Source organism: Gekko japonicus, unplaced genomic scaffold (assembly GCF_001447785.1).
Source record: "Gekko japonicus isolate JY-2015 unplaced genomic scaffold, Gekko_japonicus_V1.1 scaffold438, whole genome shotgun sequence".
Classification (NCBI taxonomy): domain Eukaryota; kingdom Metazoa; phylum Chordata; class Lepidosauria; order Squamata; family Gekkonidae; genus Gekko; species Gekko japonicus.
In genome coordinates this window covers 329,551-350,213 of record NW_015160849.1, presented here as the reverse complement: position 1 = coordinate 350,213, position 20,663 = coordinate 329,551, and the positions used below count along the sequence as shown (strand labels likewise).

The following is a 20,663-nucleotide window of genomic DNA, read 5'->3' as shown; positions in this document are numbered from 1 at the left end:
CTCCCTGAGGGAGTTGATTTAGCGGTTCCTGAGGCAGTGTGTGGATGAAGAACTGTACAAAATCAGATGGCTGCACTGGAGTTCCTCATTCATCCTTTGGGAAGTCACTCCAGACCGGAAGTGGTGGGGCCAGAATAGCCAGTGATTATCCCTCACCACCCCCAAGGCCCCACCCAATTCTTCAAGAAGGTCAGGACAGTGTCCATGGTGCCCTTCTTCCATTTTGTTCTTACAAAGTCCTGTGAGCAGGGTGACCAACTCTGGCTTGGGAAATGCCTCAAGATTTGGGGATACAGCCTGGGGAGGGCAGAGAGTGGGGAGAGAAGGTGAGCCCAGCGGAGATGTGATCCCATCTCGTTTACCCTTTGAGATAGCCATTTCCTCCAGGGAAATTGGTCCCTGTCATCTGGAGATCAGTTGTGATTCATTGAGAACCGTGGGCTGCAACATGAAGCTGGTCATCATACCTGTAGGTTAGGCAGAGAGAGAGAGAGAGAGAGAGAGAGAGAACTGGCCTAGCATCTCCTTGGTAGAATAAGGCTTTGAACTCGGGATCCCAGGCAACCCCTGGGAGGGGCTGGTGCTGGGGACAGGGTGGAATGACATTGTGCGAGTGGCGTGATGTCAGTTCTGGTTAGCATGATGTCAATGTGATGTTCCAACCTCATGATGTCTCTTCTAGGTACAATGCCAGAAGTGAAATGTTTTTCCCCTAATGGCTGTTGGCAGGTTGGCAGAGAAGGCAGCTGGGAGGTCTCAGGGATATCTGGTCTCCCTACTTTGCACCCTGATCTCTGGAGAGTCAGTATGGTGTAGTGGTTACGAGAGATGGACTCTAATCTGGAGAACCAGGTTCGATTCTGCACTCCTCCAGTTGAAGCCAAGTGGGTGACCTTGGCTCAGTCAGGGCTCCTCTAGAGCTCTCTCGGCCCCCAGAATAAGTCTAGCTTGCCACCTAGTGGTGCATTACACTAAATGAGCTAGAACTTAAGGCACACAATGCCATACGATAATTATTATTAATTAACCTGATCTCTCCAGTTGTAGTCTGACACTCTGGCCACTACACAACACGCAGTTAATTTAAAACAGACAGGTACAGGACGGCATTTGTTACACCAAGGAAATTTAAATCCAAAACTCAGCATATTATTGATCTTTAACAGGCACCAAAATTGCTGCGTAGCTCAGTAAGACACCCGAGGCCCAGGTCAAATCTCTTCTCTTGTACTTCAGGTTTCCTCTCCGGCAGTGGTGGTACATCTCCCAGTAGGCACTGCTTCTAACTCCTTGGTTTGTTTATTTATTTGTGTATTTATTGCCATCAAGTCACAGCTGACTTATGGTGACTCTGTTAGATTTTCAAGGGAGGAGACGTTCAGAAGTGGTCTGCCCTTGCCTGCCTCTATAGAGCAACTCTGGTCTTCCTTGGCGGTCTCCCTTCCAAATGCTAACCAGGGCTGACCCTGCTTAGAAGAAGAAGAAGAGGAGGAGGAGATTGGATTTATACCCCGCCCTTCACTCGGAGTCTCAGAGCGGCTTACCAACTCCTTTCCCTTCCCCTCCCCACCACAGACACCCTGTGGGGTGGGCGGGGCTGAGAGAGCTCTTGACAGAAACTGCTCTTTTTCAAGGACAGCTCTTATCGGAACTATGGCTTGCCCAAGGTCATCCAGCAGGTGCAAGTGGAGGAAGTGGGGAATCAAACCTCTCCCAGATTAGAGTCGGCACACTTAACCACTACACCAAACTGGCTTCTGAGATCTGGCAAGATCAGGCTAGTGCGGACTATCCAGGTCAGGGCCCTCTGTTTATAGCCAGTACTATAAGAATCCCAGTTTTCTGTGCAGAGGTGTTGGCGGTGGGGGGAAGAAGTTGTATGGAGGAACATTCCTTGGTGTGAATCTCCATGGGCACAACCTAGGCCCAGGTCTACCACCCCTCTGAGAATAGTTAAGTCTCTCGTTGTTTTCATTACTGAATTTCTTCTCCTGTTCCCTGATTGTAGTTATATCTATTTTTTGTTGTGATCCCCCCCCCCCGAATGGTTTTGTGTATATAGAGGCTTTGATTTGAACAAGAGGTATATTCTATTTCTTCCTTAGGTTATTATGCAAATTTTCAACCAGCATCTTTTATTAAAAAATGCACGTTCCTTAGCTTGCTTTGATGGTGCCCTAGTTGTTACCGTGGATATGGAACCCTCAAGAGTTCCTGGCCAGGTGGTGTCCGGGGCTACAGTAGAATATTCTTTGAATTGCCACTGTGCGGAAGGGGATTCTGGTGGCGGTTGGCTTCCGAGGCTGTTGAATACACATCTGCTCAGGGGCTCTGAGGGGCAGCGATGATTCAGCCTCCGTGTGAGTCTTCTCCAGGGACTCCTCTGTTTCAGGTTATGAGGAATGTCAGCTGTGGTGTTCCTGGCTAAAGCACTTGACTAGGATTGGGGAGGCCCAGGTTCGGAGTCTGCCCTCTGCCACAAAGGTCCCTGGGTGGCCTTGGGCCGGTTGCTGGTTCTCAGTCTAACACACTTCACAGGGCTGTTGGGAGATGTGCGGGGCAGGAGCCAAGGATGTCACTCGGCATGGTGAGGATAAAAATCTAAGAAATGCATGGTGTTGGCGACCCTGTAGGGGTATTCAGGGCAAGAGATGGACAGAGGTTCTTTGCCAGTGCCAGTGCCTGCCTCCGAGTAGTAACTCCGGACATCCTTGGCGGTCTCCCCTCCAAGTACCAACCCTGCTTAGCTTCCGGGGTCTGAGCAGAGCAGTCTGGCCCAGGCCCTCCAGGTCGGGGCAAGAAATGCACCGTTTTTGCTTTTCAGAAAAGGTGGGGAGCCAGCATGGTGTCGTGGTTAAGAGCGACGGCCTCTCATCTGGAGACCTGGGTTTGATTCCGCCCTCCTCCACTTGAAGCTAAGCCGGGTGACCTTGGGTCAGTCATGGCTCTCCCAGCACCCCCAAAATAAGCCTATCTCGCTGCATAATGCTAAAAAAGAGCTAGAGCGTCAGGCTGCCAGACAATCCTAGGATCTCCTGGCTGTACCACACACAATGCCATACGATAGTTTAATTTAATTTCTAATTTGATTTTTAGAAAATGTACTGCCTACCTGAAAATTAGAATATATCCAAGGCCTTTGATCCTTGCCCTTGCTGATATCTTGCCTCCCTTGCCTCTGAGAACTTGAAATGGTGCCACTGCATCTACTGAACTGTGAGAAAGGGCTACAGGTGCCACCTTGGCAGCCAGGTAGAAATTTGTGCAAGAGCACAGATAACGTTAGTGTCATGTCTCAGTGGCTTAGCTACTAATTCGGATGCTCCATGTTCGAATCTTACCAGAATGAATGCCTTCCGGGCTCTCTCGACTCTGAAATACGAAATTAATCCTGGCTCACTTTACAGGGAGAAGAAGGGAACGACACACTCATTGAAGACCCCTTGAGGGGTTTGTTGGCACTTATTTTGCCTGACAGTGCTGCGGTAAGCAGTGACTCAGAATAACATGTGAGGCACTCTAAAAGGACAATATTATTAAATATGTTTGTAATTTTTGAAACTGACTTGTATAAGGACGGCCGCAGAGAGTTGTTGTCAGCATGTTTTGTTTCCCCCTTTCGTTTAGGTTTGAGGATGGAACGGTTTCTTTCCTGGATATCATTGCGGTAAAGCATGGATTCGATGCCTTGGAAAGGCTCACAGGTCAGTCTCTCTCCTAACACTTCTCCGTTTGCTGATATTCAGTTCACGGTTATCAGAGTGCCAGAGGTTTTCTCCAGGGGAACCGACCTCTGTCATCTGGAGGTCAGTTGTGGCGGTGGGAGATTTCCAGGCCCCACCTTGAAGCTGTAGCAACCCAAGCTACAGTGTTAGGAAAGTCAAGTAATGAATAAATATGCACTGCAAGAAACTTTTGTAAATCAATGTGTTCTGTTTATAATTAACAATCTATAAAGTGCATTCCGCATTCTTATAACATCCTAATCAGGTATATGTATTCAATATATTCAATATATATACCAGATTAGGATGTTATGTTCAATATAACAATATTATATAACAATATGTGTATTCTTATAACATCCTAATCTGGTATATATATTGAATGTATTGAATACATATACCTGATTAGGATGTTATAAGAATGCACAATGCACTTTATAGAATGTTAATTATAAACAGAACACATTAATTTCCAAAAGTTTCTTGCAGTGCATATTTATTTGCTGCTTGACCCACCTTGAAGCTGGCAGCCCTGGGAGAATGCGTGCCCAGATTGTTCTAGGCAGTTCTTCTGCCTCTCCGATTAACCAGCAGTGGTTCAGGCAGCCCTAAGGGACAGGCCTCACGCCTGCATGTCACTCACTGTGAAGTGATGTTCTGTTCTTAAGGACTGTGGCCAGCAGCAGACAGGATGGGGAAGAGGCTGCTGCTGCAGGCGGGGGAGGCCACAGAAAAGCCGTCTGAGATTCTCCGTGCACAGTCAGCTTTCTTTTGGCACAATCAATCATCGATGTGAAGGGTCTGAACAAGAATTCTCAGTCTGTCGAGCACTGAATGGTGCCAGCCGCAACTTGCAAACGGCTTAGTTCTTGACTGCAGTTATATTCTGCCTTTCTCCCCCAATGGGAGCCTAACATGGCTGACATCATTCTCCTCCCCTCCGTTTTACCCTCACAACAATCCTGTGAGGTCGGTTAGGCTGAGAGTGTGTGACTGGCTCAGGGCCACCCAGCGAGTGTCCATGGCAGAGTGGGGACCAAACCTGGGTCTCCCAGATCGTACTCCAACGCTCTCACTACTACACTTGGACACTGACTGCTCAACTACCATGCCAATTTCTCACTGGCCCAATATGCCGGATTTGAGCATAACGTTTGAATCTTAGCCCCCTCCGAACAACAACCAAGAAGGTTTACTCCAAGACTCAGATTGTTTGCATGAAGTGTATTAGTAATGCCATGAAAAGTTTTGTCTTTGATGAGGATTAAAAACCAAAGTTTTGTGGGGTAGTTATTGAACTGGAAAAGGGAGCTATTGTTGGGAAAGCCGTTCACTTCTTAGGAAAGGCATGCTTAGATCTCCGATTAGTTACCAGCAGCTGTTCAGGGGACACACCAACCACTTAACACAGTGAGAATTTTTATGCAGAAAAGGACAAACGGGAGTGAAGCTAATGAGTCTGCTATGTGGATTGTAACCCAAGGTCTTCTGCATAAACTGTTCATTTTTAATTGTAGGCTTTTCCAGCACGCATTTCAATGTTTGGCTCATTGTTAGGTTCTACACTGATTTTATCTACTGTATTGCACTATACCGGCAGGCACCGTGTCGTGATATTTGATGTTTTCAGGAGCAGTAATTCCATCTGTTTTTTCCTCCCTTGTTAAAAGGAGTTTGAGGGTTCCCTTATATCATGGAGATTTTTCAGAGATCTTGGCTTATACTCGTGCTGGTCAGGTGGTCAAGAGGAGCGGTCATTTTTGCTTTTAACCTCTGTGGCATTTTCCGTGGGCAAAGCACTTTATTTAGCCACCTTTTCTCCCACTAATTCTAGGGAGAAGGGCAGGAGGAGGGATGTTGCCGGAGGCCGGCAAGCTTAATGGATGAAATGAAATGTGAACAAAGGCCCCCATATCCAAGCCTGGTCCTCTGTATATGATGCTGCCCATGTGATCCTTGCGAGTGATGTATGATGAACTCCGTACGTTCATTGATCCTGGGTGTCTAAGGGCTCATTCCGGTAGCCAGTGAAACTTGGTCGACAGTTTTCCTTTCTGGAATAAGTGAGAATAACAAGACTTTAAATTTGACAGTCAAAATACATGATCCACAGTCAGAAGGTTGTAGGTGTGTAGTGTTTTTGAAAACCAGAACATCGGGGGATCTAATTTTAGGCACCATAGATTCCCCTAGATTGTTAGCAGGGGGGGGTCTTTGGTTTTGTTTTTTTTTATAAAAATGAAATGCTTGTATAGTGAATTGTTGTGTATAGGCTGGCCTACGTGGTCCATTAGCACTTGTAGGGACACAGACAATGTTCCTAAATCTTCTTTGCTTACTGGATTGATTTAGACTAGAACTGAGTGCCTGAATTTGAGGCACAGGAGGTTCAGTGCTGTCATATTTTTGTGGATTTCTCTCATTTGTGCTCACCTGCTGCCTTAGAAGGTGTACCTGGCGGTGTGAGGAGGACCCCATGTGAATTGCATCGTGCCTGGCTGGTGTTAGGCAGGCTGTTGGCTAGACATGTTTTTTTGTTTTTCAGGGAGTGCAGGGTGCTGGGTAGCCTCAGATCTTGTCACTAGGGCCCTATTTTAAAACAACAACACTTTAGTTGTACGATCCCCTACCTGCTGCTATCCTGTCTGTAGCCTTTCCTTTTTAGGAGTGAGCTCCTAGCATAATATTGCCCAGCGGCTTCAAACACACCAGCCATACCTTCAGTTTCCTGGATTCTGTTATCTGATTGACCTTTTTGGTTGGGTAAGGTTACCAGCTCTTGCTGGGGATATTCTTGGAGATTTGGAGACTGTGTTTGCAGGTTTCTCCTAGGCTCTGTGGTATACCATAGAGTCACCCATCCAAAGCGGCTGTTTTCTTATAGAAAACTGATCTCTGTAGTCTGGAGATCGCCTGCAATTCCAGGAGAACTTCAGGTCCTACCTGGAAGCTGCTAGCCCTCAGCTTGGGTCAGGCCTGTAGCTACAGTGGGGCATCTCGGGGCTAGGCCCCCTGACTTACTGGCAAGCCCCCCCAACTTCCTATTCCAGCCCAGGGCTCCCGAGTGCCAGCAGGTGCGGGGAAGGAGCCAGGTATTCCTGCTCAGCTGTCTGGCACGAAGAGTGGCCCTGTCGAGCCAGACAGCACCTCTCTATTTCCCCCAGGAAGTCTATTTAACTTTAATTAAATTACCTTTAATTCGCTTAACTAGTGCTCCCTAAGAATCCTGGTTACGGGCCTGGCTCGGGTTAGGGTTAGGTTGGACTTGGTTGCTTTTCCCCACTTAGAGATCAAAGGTAGCGTGTCATGTATACATGTTTACACCTGAGACAAGTTTCCTAGTCAAGAGAGAAGCTTATTTCAGTAATCAAGCTGATTAGGAAGAAGTGATGAAGGACATGGAGGGCACCAAGATGACCCCGCTCTTGATCCCCCTTGGGTTTTACATTTAATTAAACAATTAAGGGTTGAGCCTCAAATAACTAGGGCTGGTAGATCAGAGCTGATCAGTTGAAGGGCCCTTTAAATCTTGAAGGATGGGAGGGAGAGGGGCGGCTGCAAGATTTAAAGGGCCCTCCAGCTGATCAGTGGACCATGTGCTCCCACCGATTAGCTGGAGGGCCCTTTTAATGTCACAGGAGGAGGGGGAGAGGGGCAGCAGCCATTGTGGGTCGTGCCTCATGTTTGAGGGGGCAGAGCCCCGAAATGCCCCAATATGGCTACAGGCCTGATCAGAATGCACATTAATGGAGGCGGATAAACACACACATGGGCCCACATCACAGCTTGGGAGTGCTACTCAACACAGTGGTCACCTTAGAAAAGCAGGTCACCATGGTGGTCCAGAATGCTTTTGCCCAGCTTTGGCTGGTGTGCCAGCTGCATTTGTTCCTGGCTCAGTCAGATCTAACCACAGTAATCCATGCCTTATAGTTACATCTAGATTGGATTATTGCAATGCACTGTACATGGGGCTCTCCTTGAAGTGTGGTCGAAAGCTACAGCTACTGCAGCTAGGCATCTGGTTGGGTCCAGGTATTATGAGAATGTAACCCTGGGGAGGGGGAGAGGGGCAGCAGCCATTGTGGGTCGTGCCTCATGTTTGAGGGGGCAGAGCCCCGAAATGCCCCAATATGGCTACAGGCCTGATCAGAATGCACATTAATGGAGGCGGATAAACACACACATGGGCCCACATCACAGCTTGGGAGTGCTACTCAACACAGTGGTCACCTTAGAAAAGCAGGTCACCATGGTGGTCCAGAATGCTTTTGCCCAGCTTTGGCTGGTGTGCCAGCTGCATTTGTTCCTGGCTCAGTCAGATCTAACCACAGTAATCCATGCCTTATAGTTACATCTAGATTGGATTATTGCAATGCACTGTACATGGGGCTCTCCTTGAAGTGTGGTCGAAAGCTACAGTTACTGCAGCTAGGCATCTGGTTGGGTCCAAGTATTATGAGAATGTAACCCTGGTATTACAGCAATTACACTGGGTACCAATCCACTCATGAGCCCAATTCAAGGTGTTTCTTTTTTTCCTTTAAAGCCCTGCGTGGCTTGGGACCAAGGTATCAGAACGACTGTATTTTCCCATATGTTCCTGCCTGTGAATTAAGATCACAGAGAGGGGCCCTTCTGACTCTCCCATCAGTCAAGGAAGCTCACTTGGTGGGCACGTGAGAGACGGCCTTTTCAGTGGCAGCCCCACGAGTATGGAGTAACCCTCCCTCACAGAGGTGCACCTGCCCCCCTCACTTTTGATCTTCAGGTGGCAGCTGAAGACAGTTATATTTGCATTTGATTAAAGCAGTCCTAAATTGTGATTTTAAATTTTGGTTTTATGTCTCTTATGTAATCTATTTTATGTATTTTATTGATCTTATGATCTTTCCTGACCTTCAAGTCCTGTGATACAGTTATAGAAGCAAGAATGAATGGGAAACGATGTGAACTTAAATAAAATGGTGCAAAATGTTGTATGCAAAGTCAGGGCTTCACCAACCATGTTACCGATTGCTTCACAGACCACTCCTCTGCTGAAGATGAGTCGACAGCTCTTTGCCAATTTATATGTGAAATGCTGGCACTGCAATTCCATTGTAAGTCAGTTAAATTACTGCAAACCAGGCCTTCATAAGGCAGAAAACACAGGAGTGCAATAGTCGTCGTTGTTTGTTGGTTTTGGCAACAGTGTCACCTGTATTCTCCTGAAAAATTGTGTTAATTCCAGAGAACATGGACAGAATAGAAGTTATCAAAGCAGTAAAATTGTCTAACTGTACCTATGTTTCCATCCTTCAAATATTTAGACGCAGTATTATTTCATTTGCAAAAATCTATAGTTTCTCAGCTGTTTTGATCTTTTCTGCAGTGCGGAAATGTTATGCTAATTCTGACGGGAGCATATTAAAGCAAAAGAAAATTTGCATATTTTGTAAAATGCTACTTGTTCAGCAGCTCCAGATTAAAAGGCACTAATCATAAACACTGGATATGGTTAAATCCTTTTGAAGTTGCCCTGAGGTTAAGTCGGATGCATTACTCTGCCACTTGCACATGAAATAAGTAATAAAGTCTGACACCTTCTCCTAATTATGGCATGTATAGAAATCTGTTGCTATTCCATTTCAAGTGTGCAGTTTGAGATCTTTGCCCTGTAACAGGATAAATCATTTCTATTCCAAGCACGTCAGTTAGAAACAAACATTGGTTTGCTGGTGAGTTGCTGTATTTGTCACAAGCCAAACCGCTGCATGTGAAAAAACTTAAAAGAAAATGTAGCTGTCATCTGACAGTTATTCATTAAATGCACATTCTCTTGGGCGTTCATCCACCCTACCTAATGAAATTATGTATGAATGTGTTAGCCAAATTGCTTTAGTTATTAATAATTGTGGGGAATTATAATATTTAATGAGCAATTGGCAACTAAGCCTTTGTATACAGAAGTCCCACCTTTCCAGTAAAACCAAGAATAAAAGCAGAAACCAATTCTTTAGAGAAATGAGTACTGAAGAATATTTCAAACATACAATAAAACACAAGCACACAGACCCAGGAAAATTAGAGAGAAAGGGATAGCGACATTCGCATGAGCAAGATGTTTTATTGAGGGGTAATATTTACCTGTCCTCGACTACTTCTATGGGATTGTGATCTGCACATACCTTTGGTTGAATCTCTATTTTTTCTAAATCCATTATCAAACTTTTTGATGTCCCGCACATGTCTATTCTTGAATATGTTTGATGTCTGTCTGAAAAGGTAAAGTCTCTGCCCTTTGGATGCTTGGTCCTCCAGGAATCTTCTAATTCCACCATTTCCATGAATTGAAATACATTTTTAGGTGGTTTTACATAAGAACATAAGAGGTCAATGTTGGATCAGGCCAATGGCCCATCCAATCCAACACTCTGTCACACAGTGGCCAAAAATACCAGGTGCCATCAGGAGGACCACCAGTGGGGCCAGGGCACTAGAAGCCCTCCAATTGTTGCCCCCCCCAGCACCAAGAATAGAGAGCATCCCTTGCCCCAGACTGAGAGTTCCTATCTATACGTTGTGGCTAATAGCCACTGATGGACCTCTGCTCCATATATTTATCTAATTCCCTCTTGAAGCCGTCCATGCTCGTAGCTGCCACCACCTCTTGTGGCAGTGAATTCCATGTGTTAATCACTCTTTGGGTGAAGATGTACTTCCTTTTATCTGTTCTAACACGACTGCTCAGCAATTTCATTGAATGCCTTTCCACCTTTATTATTAATTGATCTGTTTTGGGGGGGTCTAGTACTCCGTTCATATCTCCAACAACTATTATTTCCTCATCTTGAAAGTCTAGCATAGTTTGGGGGGGAAATCTTAAAAAAAATTAACTTTAGCATCGTTTGGTGCATATATCGTTGTTATCGTGCATATTTTGTCTACCAGGAGTCTCATTTTTAAGATTAGGTATCTTCCATCTGGATCTCTTCTAATACTTCTAAGTGTGGCTTGTTTATGTAAATAGCCACTCAAATTTTTTTCTTTTGTGTTGAAGCAAGATATGCTTTGCCTAATTTTTATTATTTAAAATATGTTTATATTTCTTCTTTATATGAGTTTCTTGCAAGCATAATATATCAGTTTTGTTTTTTCAATTGATTGAAGATTTTCATCTGTTTCAAAGGGGAATTCCATCCATTGAGACTTATTGATATTACTTTTAATTCACCCATTTTGTCCTGATGTTGTTGCCATGTCCAATTTGCCCTTTTCTGTGCTTGTTTCTTCTTCGGAGTTTTTGGTCTGTGAACTTTGCTTTGAGCTGCTAGCAAATGGCTTTGAGTTGCTTGGAAATTCTTCTTCTGTTCCTCTATGTAAGTCATTCGCTGTCAATTCTTCAGCCAGTTGCTTGGCTTGTTCGTCTCTTACAGTTACTTTTCTTCCTTTTGTTAAGTATGCCTCTATTGCAAGTGGTATTTTCCAACTATATTTTATTTATTTATTTTGTAAAGTCTGTCTCAAAAAAATTGAAGTCTTTCCTTTTCTTTAACACACTTGTTGATAAATCCTGAAAGATCTGCACTTCTTTTCCCGCTACCTTGAGTGGAGATTCCTTTTGGTTATTTAGTATTGCTTCTCATGTTTTCTTGTAGGTGAATTGAACCAGCATATCTCCAGGTAGCCTATTCTTGAATACAAATAAAAATCTGGACAATGTCAGAAAAGTCTTCTTCAACCTTGAGATAATTCTGAGGTAAATCTTGAAAGTTTTTTTTCCAGATTTGGTCTCCCAAAGTCCTCTGGGATTCTTCTGAAATGCAAGTTATTAGATCTGCATTGAGTTTCCAGGATTTCAATTCTTAGTTCTATGTTCTCAATCCAATAACCTCGCCTTTCTAAATGTGTAATCATTTTTTTTTGCTTTTCTTTGATTTTTATAATATCTGTGTTCTTATATTTTAAAATTAATTTCTGATAGTCCAGCCGATATCTTTTGGCACACTTCTTGAATATTCTTCTGGGCCCTTTCTCAGATTCTGAAATGTTTCTCTGAATACTCTGAATATTCCTTAGGGTTCTTTTCTTTGAATCTTGAATGGTCTTTTGAGTGCAACAGTATTCGTGATAATTTTTCCACCAGTTCTTCAATTCTCTGGTCTTAATCTGTTTCTTATATACTCCTTTTTTCTTTTCTCTTTGACGTGTTCCTGTTGCCATTTTTCTTTTCGCTTCTCTTTTTAAAAATATTGTAAACACTTTTCATATATTATTTCCATATACTGTTTTCTATGCAAGTATCAAGTGCACAACAATCAAAGTTTATACTACTAAAATAACTCAGAGTGTATATCCATTAAAACACAGAGTGGTATTATCTACAGTTCTCATAAAAAAGCTAAATGTAGCAAGTAATGAATCTAAGTGAATATAGTATAAATGAAAAAGGTAGTTTATCTTCTAATCATTAAGACACAAACATCCATATATCACCAACAGAATGGTTTTTTCTATTACAATTATAATTTAGTAAGGCAGGGAGGAAAAGTAATAAATGAGAGGGATGGGAGGGAGGGGGAAAGGAGAAAGAAAGAAGGAACAATGAAGGAAAACTGGCATTTTTGCTTTTGTTTCATGGTACGCTGATTTATCTAAGGTCTTCAGAAAAAATCCAGTGTCTTCTTGTTGCTTTTTATTCTGAATTATTTCAAGGAAGGTGTCTAAGTAGAAAAATATATAACAAAGAAAAGTAAATTATATCTTTCCATTGAGCAGACTGTTTGGTGAAACTGTCAGTCTGTGAGATTTCCCCCCCTTCACTGCGTCATGTTACAGCCAGAACACTAAACCCTTCAGATAAATGTCCTTCATCAAAGATAGAATTAAAAAAACAACAACCCAATTATATATCCCACAAAAAAGGAGAAGAAAGGAGAGGTTCAATTAGTATGCTTGCTCTAATTATTGAAGGTGATGTTTCCTTGGAAAGCAGCCAAGTAGAGTTCAGCCGAGTGCATTCCTTAAACTGTCCACATAAATCTCTGTAAGTAAGGATCAAAGTTTATCAGAAACCTTGCTCAACAGAGGCCATAAATTTTCGAAAGGATTCTCCTTACCACTGTATTTTACTGCCAACTTCAAACACTGCTGGTAGTCTGCCAGTCTTTCCAATTACAATCACAGTTCCTGGAATCCAAAATATTGCAAAGATTGTCGATTTCAAATTGATAAAAAAAATAAGAGAAACAGGAACAGGGATCAGCTGGGATCAACGGGCCCTATCAGCAGAAGGCCCTCCTTGTCTTCACTGCCGATATTTTCAGAACTCTTGTGGAAACCTGATAAATCAAGCCTTCCCGTGGGTTTACCTGTCAGTTGGGTTTCTCCTGTGGGGGAGAATTAAGGATAGAGAAATAAATTCCCTCCTTCCCTGGCATTGTTTGCCCCATAGTAAAATAGGACTGGAGGCTTTAGAAGTGATCCTTTTCAGGTTGCCATGCTCCCCCAAGGTTCAAAAATCCTCATTATTGATGGGCCATGGGGAAAATAAACAAACTAACTCCACAACTGTGAAAATGTGGAGGGAGGGCAGACATACAGAAGAACCATGCCCTTGGGTTCAAATTCCTGCTCAAGTATATAAGGTGCATGATGGTATGGGAGCTCCCCTCATGACAGGACAGAAGTCTCCAGCTGTGAAACCCACCTGGCCAGTTCTCATGCTTAGCCTAACTTATCTCAGTGCTGTTATGGGGACATAAGGACATAAGAAGAGCCCTGCTGGCTCAGGCCAGTGGCCCATCTAGTCCAGCATCCTGTCTCACACAGTGGCCAACTAGTTCCTCTGGAGGGCCAACAACAGGGCATAGAGGCTGAGGCCTTCATAAGAACATTAGAAGAGCCCTGCTGGATCAGACCAGTGGCCCATCTAGTCCAGCATCCTGTCTCACACAGTGGCCAACCAGTTCCTCTGGAGGGCCAACAACAGGGCATAGAAGCTGAGGCCTTCCCCTGATTTTGCCTCCTGGCTCTGGGATTCAGAGGCTTAGTGCCTCTGAAGGTGGAGGTTCCACTCAGTCACCACGGCTAGTAGTCGTTGACAGACTTCTCCTCCATGAATCTATCTAATCTCCCTTTAAAGCCATTTATTACTGCGTCCATCACTACATCCTCTGGCATCAAATCCCACATTTTAATCACTCTCTGTGGGACAAGATGCTTGGGGAAAGCCTTGTGTATTGGGCCTTGAGCTCCTCAGCGAAATATTTTTTGCCAAATGCAATAAATCAGATGAGCATACTGGTAACTGAGTTTAGTTGAGCACAGTAGTATTTGCATATAATAAAAGGAATGTTAAAGTCTGAAAATATTATAAATGTCTAGTGAGTTACTTCCAGTGTCTAGTTTCCAGCCTGTTATTACAAATCATAGCCAGGAATCTGTCATTTATGTGGTTTAAGGAGAATTTTTGGGGTTGATCTCAAAGCAAGAAAAGAGTGTCTAGATACTCAAGGCCTTGTTCCTCCTCCTGATTCTCTTAAGGAGAATAAGCTGATGTGATTCTTTTCCACAGTTGGTATTTCAAGTGATTGTATTTGGGCACAAACAATTTAGGAAGAAGTATGATATTGGAGTTAGAGTGTCAGACTTAGCAACCTGGGGGGGGGGATCTGGTTCACACCCCACTTATGAAGCTCAGGCTCTGTGTACACACTGCAATGTTCTCAAGCTTATTGGGGAACAATAATGACCACTGACTCTTTACTATCTGTGACCACAGCACGTGGGTAGAAGTAGCTGGAACCCCGTCATGTTGTTTTCTTCTCCTCAAATTGCTCCATGGAGCCGCTGTTGGCTCCCTTGTAAAAATAATGTTATTTACGAGACTACATGTAACTTTCACTTACAAAGCCAATTGCAGGTCCATGGGGTGGTTTGAGAATGCAGAATTGGTAGACTTGGGGGAGGCTATAGCTGCTTCTCCGTACATGCTGTGGTTGCACTCAGAAAACCCCCAGTGTCCCTCTGACAGGTATAACCCCCCATCACATATGTGATGTTGTTCCCCAAGAAACACAAGGGCTTTAGTGATGTGTAGATGGACCCTCAGAAAGTGACTTTAGTCCTGTAACTTTCTCAGCTTCATCACATGGTTTTTAGCCTGGTACAGATGACTTTTGGATGGCTGAGGCTAGCAGGATCTCATCAGATTTCAGAAGATAAGCAGGGTTGGCCCTGGTTAGTCTTTGGATGGGAGACCACCAAGGAAGTCCAGGGTTGCTCGGCAGAAGGAGACAACGGCAGACCACCTCTGAAGGTCTCTTACCTTGAAAACCCCATGACAGGTTGCCCTAAGTTGGCTGCGACTTGACAGGACTTTACACACACACACATGACTCCTCCCTCCCTGTCACATTGACTGAATTTGCAGGGGAGGTGGACAGGCATGAGCCCCCTGGCCCTGCCTCCATGCGATTGCCTTGTCATATGCAGGTGTGACTACCCAGAAGGAGTGGTTGCGCATACACTCCCTCCCCGTGATCATGCTGCTTTCCAAATGCTGCTGATGGGGAGGGAGTGTTCATGTGGCCACGTCCTCTGTGTGGTCACACCCTGCAGACAGCCAGGTGATCACGCATAGGCAAGAGGTAGGGCCAGTGGAGCCAGAGGACTTGTGGCTGCTCTCCCTCCCTGCATGTTTAGTCAGGGTGTGTGGAGGTCATCTGTACTGGGCTATTGTGAGGTGCCAAGAGCCATGTGTAACGTACTTCTGTCACGTTGTCAGGGGATGATTGTGTCGGCCTTTTTTCGATGTCAGTCACCTTTTCTGTTTCTTTGCGGGATTTGTGAGAGTACTCCATTGATCAGTAACCCAGGAAAATCTTTAGATTCAGGGGAAAAATGTTTTTTAAAAAGCACAAAATGTACTTTGTGGTGATTACTGGGCATGCCAGGCTGACATTTGACTCTGCTGCCAGTCGAAATGACTCTCCTTGATTTTTAAGAAGCCGGTCTGTAATATACCACAAGGGGAATTAAGCCACAGTTGAGAGAAGCAGCTTCAGTATTCCGCTGCTGTTTGATTCGATAAGAGCAACAACATTTAAATGGATTTGTGAGGTGCAAGCTGCTGTTATAGGTTAATGTACCAGACGTGCAGAAATCAATGCAGCGATCGGCAGCGGGTGAACGCGTTCCGTTGAACTTCACATTTGTTAAACAGCTTGAGCACCAGAGTAACTTTTGGGCTAAAGTTCACACTGATGTTTGATGTATTTCCTCTGAATGGCTGAACAAATTAGAATTAACTTGGGAACCCATACTTCCCATTCTTCAAACACACAAATTAAATTATGAAGCCGTCCGAACTGTCTGTTTCTGGCGTCTCTTATTCTTCTTCATGAGCGTTAGGAACTGAATTACAGCCAGAACAGCTGAAGCAGTTACACAGTGTACTTCACCAAACTCTGAGGCTTATATGGCATTTTAGTAAATAATTTTTTTAAAAACCAACCCGAGTGTTCAAAGTCCCTTTGAGACAAGGCAGTAGAATCACTAGGGCAAACAGGCAAGACGATAGAACAAAGTTTGAGTCCAGTGGCACCTTTAAGACCAGCGTTTAATTGTGGGTATAAGCTTTTGTGCATGCACATGAAAGCTGTACCCAGAATTGAACCTGTTGGCCTTAAAGATGCCACTGGACTCAAACTTTGTCCTGTTGCTTAAGACCAACACGGCGACCCACCTGAGTCAAGACAATGAAATTCTTAGATGACTTCCGGTTTTTGGCGGCGTGCAAGTGGGTGCGCTCCATCTAAGCTCTGATGTGAGCGCCCCATAAAACGTGCCGATGGGGAAGGGTCCGAGTTGATTTTGGACCCCCTCGACCCCTTGTAGGGGGGTCATAGCCTGGGGCGCGTGAGGTCCCTCTCCCAAGGCTTATGCCAAGGGTTTGAGGTTCGTTTGCTCTGATAGGTTCTCGTGGCACGAAGCCAGCAATGGCACTAAGAGGAGCACACCGGGCAGGGCGCGCAAGTGATCCACAGAAAATGATCTTTCCTATCTTCTGATGAAGCACAAGCGAAATGTGAGTTGATCCATGTCATAACAAGCAATCACTTAAACGACAGCAGTAAAGCCGCCCCAAAGCCCGAAACAAGCGGAGGGGGAGGGGAATACCCGATCTCGATAAAACTGAGTTTAAAAAGCGGGGACTGAGAGGGCGGCTTGAAGGAAGCGAAAATCCGATGCAGTGTGGAGCAGACTAGCAAGAAAGTGATAAAATACCAGCTTCTCAGAGACTTTTGAAAACTTTCTTCTTAATTTAAACAATGACGCAGCGAGCAGAAAAAATGGCGGCCAAAGGGAAACTAACAACAGGAACTGCCAGCTCCGCATCGCCAGCCATTAAACCGGAAGTAACCATAGACTTTCCTAAAATGATTGCTGCCGCTTTGCGCCCTCTGCTTGACCAGACGATCAACCTTAATGACGAGTTTGACACGTTGCAAAAAGAACTCAAAGGAAACACAGCAACGACAGAGAAGATAGTGAAGAAGCTGATTGATCCGGTGCTTAAAGCGGAAAAGATTTTAAAGCAACAACAGAAAGCAACAGAGGCATCTGAGGAAGTGGGAGACAACAAAGATGCAGAGAGGACGAAGAAGGTAAAGACTGGGAAAGATCTGACATCATCTCGAAGAGCTTGGCAGAATCGTTGGGCTCTGAAGCAGAATTAGGGGCTGCTGCCCCTAAGCCTATAAAAACTAAACGGCTTTTTGATAAAACGAAACTTAGAAGAAAGAAATAAGCAAAACAGATTAATCTTGATAGCTGGTTGTTTACTTTTAGCGTATAATTTTAAAAGCTAGAATGTACACGCTACAGAAGACTATGATGGAGATTGCTTGGTTTATAACTTTATATCTTTAAGATACACTTTTTGCTATATGATAACTAGGGAAGTATCAACCATTTTAAACTTATGTATAAATGATCCCTGCGACTCTTTATTTTAGGTTGTCTCCACTTCCCTAACCCTGTAGATTTATAGTTTAGAAAAGCAAAATAAAAAAAACTATAGAGAAAAAAAAGAAATTCTTAGATGAACAACTCTCAGGGCTAGCAGTCAGCAAGTGCTTTTCACCTTTAAGTGAGTAATACAGGGGTACCCAACGTTGTGCCTGTGGGCACCATGGCACCCACCAATACCGTTCCTGGTGTGTTTGAAAGTAAGCTTCAGCAACCATTTTGTGAATGGTCCCACTTCCTGCAGCAGCCATTTTTGGCTCCGCCCACCACAATATGCCAGAATCGCAACGGTGCCTGCAGGCTGAAAAAGGCTGCAGACCCCAGTTCATTCCCACAGGTAGATCCTCTCATCACCTCTAGCCTGGCCTTAAACTTTAGTTTCCGTTTCAAGGCAAGAGACATTCAGTGGTGGTTTGCCATTGCCTAACTGCATTGCAACGTTGGACTTCCTTGGTGGTCTCCCATCCAACTACTAACCTTAGTGGCTGACCCTGTTTAGCTTCCAAGCTCTGACAAGATCAGGCTAGGTGCACTTTTAAAGCCACTCAGAATATGCCACACTAGGTATGTATATGTAGCGCTCCAAAACTCACATAGCTCCAGGAATACCAACTAATAACCCTTCAGATTTCACCTCTCCTTCCTGTCTCTAGTAAACTCCCCCCCCCATAGATGTTAATGAAAGACACCCTGATCTAGATGGCCCAGGCTAGCTTGATTTGGTCAGATCTTGGAAGCTAAGCAGAGTCAGCCCTGGTTAGTACTTGGGCTTGCTGGTTAGTAGACTGGGGTTGCTATGCAGAGGAAGGCAATGAAAAATGACCTCTGCCCATCTTTTGCCCTGCAAACCCGAGGAGGTGGAACTTCATGGAGTTGACATGTATTGGTAGCGACTCAACAACATACTTTATCTCTAATGGCACATTGCCTCTCCTTTTATGTGCCCCTAATCCAGAGGTGTCAAACTCATTTGTTATGAGGGCCGGGTCTGACATAAATGTCACTTTGTCGGCAGGGCCATGGGTGCCATAAAGCATAATGCCAGGTACCGGAGATATCTCTCCCTTATATATAAAGCCGTAGTGGGGCCCAACGTTCCAATTCACACCAACAGTGTTTGGAGGCTTGAACTGTCAGTCAGAAGATGCTGGCTGGGTTGCCTGGCTGCTTTGTGTAGTCGCGCCCATGTCAGCCCCGGGCAGAATGTTCAGCTCAGTCTGCTCTGGGCCTCTGACAGGAGAGGACCATCTGCAAACTGAGCACAGGGAAGGGGCTTCTACGGATGGGCCGCTTCAGCCCACTCTTCTGATTGGGCCAGCGTTTCAAGGTCATTTGCATATGGAAGCTGATTGGACTTCACTCCATTCCGCACCTCAAACCCCCCCCCCCCCCGCAAGACAGTTGGAACTGTCAGTTGCATATGGGACCTGGTGTATTCTGAGGTAAAATATGTCCTCACTCACAACACATCACTTCCCCTTCAAAAGAAACAAATCCAATAACACAATCATGCCACACCACAAAAAAGACAGATCACACCACAAGCAGAATACCACAAGGCAGAAAATGATAGGAAAAGGTGCCAGCAGTCACCCCATTACTGCCACAGATATGTACCTAAGAGCGCTTCAGAGGATGGTGTGCAGGTCCCAGGTTCATGTTTTAAAAGCTGCCTGGGGGATTATGGACCATTCACACACTTTCAGCCTTAACATACCTCATAGGTATGTTGTGCGGATCATACGGGGGAGAAGAGAATGATGTCCCAGCTCCCGCTAACCCAGCGGTTCGAAAGCAGGAATTAACATCAAAAACTGCGAGTAGATAAATTGGGTACCTACCTTAGATGGTAGGGGGCACCTTCCCCCATCGAGAGGGTTCGTGGAGTATCGGTGGCGAGTGGTGAACGGCAGAACAGCGAACGGCAAAGATGGCGACTGAGTGTAACATCTACGGTGGACCGGACGTGGCGGAAGGCAGAGCCAGGAGATGCGAGGATCGTGGAAGGCGCAGGCGCGGCGGACCCTAATTGGACGGAGCCGCAGCCGCGCTGGAGTGCTGATCCGCCACCGGAAGACCGTGAGGAGAAGGAGGAAGTGAGAACCGGAAGCCTGGAAGCCGAGCTGACAAAGCTGACCGGGAGGAAGAAGCTGTTCAAGACCCACCGCGGCCGGGGTGAGCTCCCGGCCCTCAGTCCTAGCTCCCGCCCACCCAGCGGTTCGAAAGTAAGAGTACAAGTAGATAAATGGGTACCTACCCTTAGAAGGGTAGGGGGCACCCTCCTCCGTGTGGGGACGTGGTGGAGTTCGGCGATGACGGCGGCAGATGAATATCAGCGGCAGACGAGTACCAGCAATGGCGGCGGCGGCGGTGATGGCAAAGAGGCGGAACAGCAACACGGCAAAGGAGGATGGAAAAGTCTCCGTATCTCTATTTTGCCTTAAATTGGTTTTGATGCCGCAAGGAGCATCCCTATGGAAGCTGCCTGGGTGATTTCGGACCAGCCACAGACTTTCTGCCTAACTTACCTTACAGCGTTGCTGTACAGATAACAAAGCCGAAGAGAATTAAGTAAGCTGCTTTGCTCCCGCTAATGAGAAAGACAGAATTTTGCCTAGAAAGAGGCTGCTGAGAGGGGAGGAGATAAAGTTGCCAGCTTTAGGTATGGAAATTCCTGGAGATTTGAGGGGTGGAGCCCGGAGAAGGGACCTCAGACAGGTACAGTGCCATAGACTCCACCCTCCAAACCAGCCATTTGCTCCTGGGGAACTATTGTTGCCAATCTTGGCCCAGCAGCCATCAAACCATTCTCTTCAACCCCCTGCTGTGCAGCTGACTTTCCCCTAGGGTTGCCAATCTCCAGATGGGACCTGGAGATCTCCCGCTGTTACAATTGATCTCCAGATGACAGAGATCAGTTCC

General features: G+C 45.2%; 1 protein-coding gene across 1 annotated transcript in view; it reads left to right on the top strand.

Annotated features, from left to right (window-relative positions):
* The window catches only part of MOCOS (molybdenum cofactor sulfurase), a 197,891-nt gene that overhangs the window by 74,724 nt on the left and 102,504 nt on the right, over positions 1–20,663 (top strand). The window contains exon 5 of the mRNA XM_015420757.1: positions 3,628–3,704. Coding sequence (XP_015276243.1) covers positions 3,628–3,704 — 77 coding nt within the window. The remainder of the gene's footprint in view (positions 1–3,627; positions 3,705–20,663) is intronic.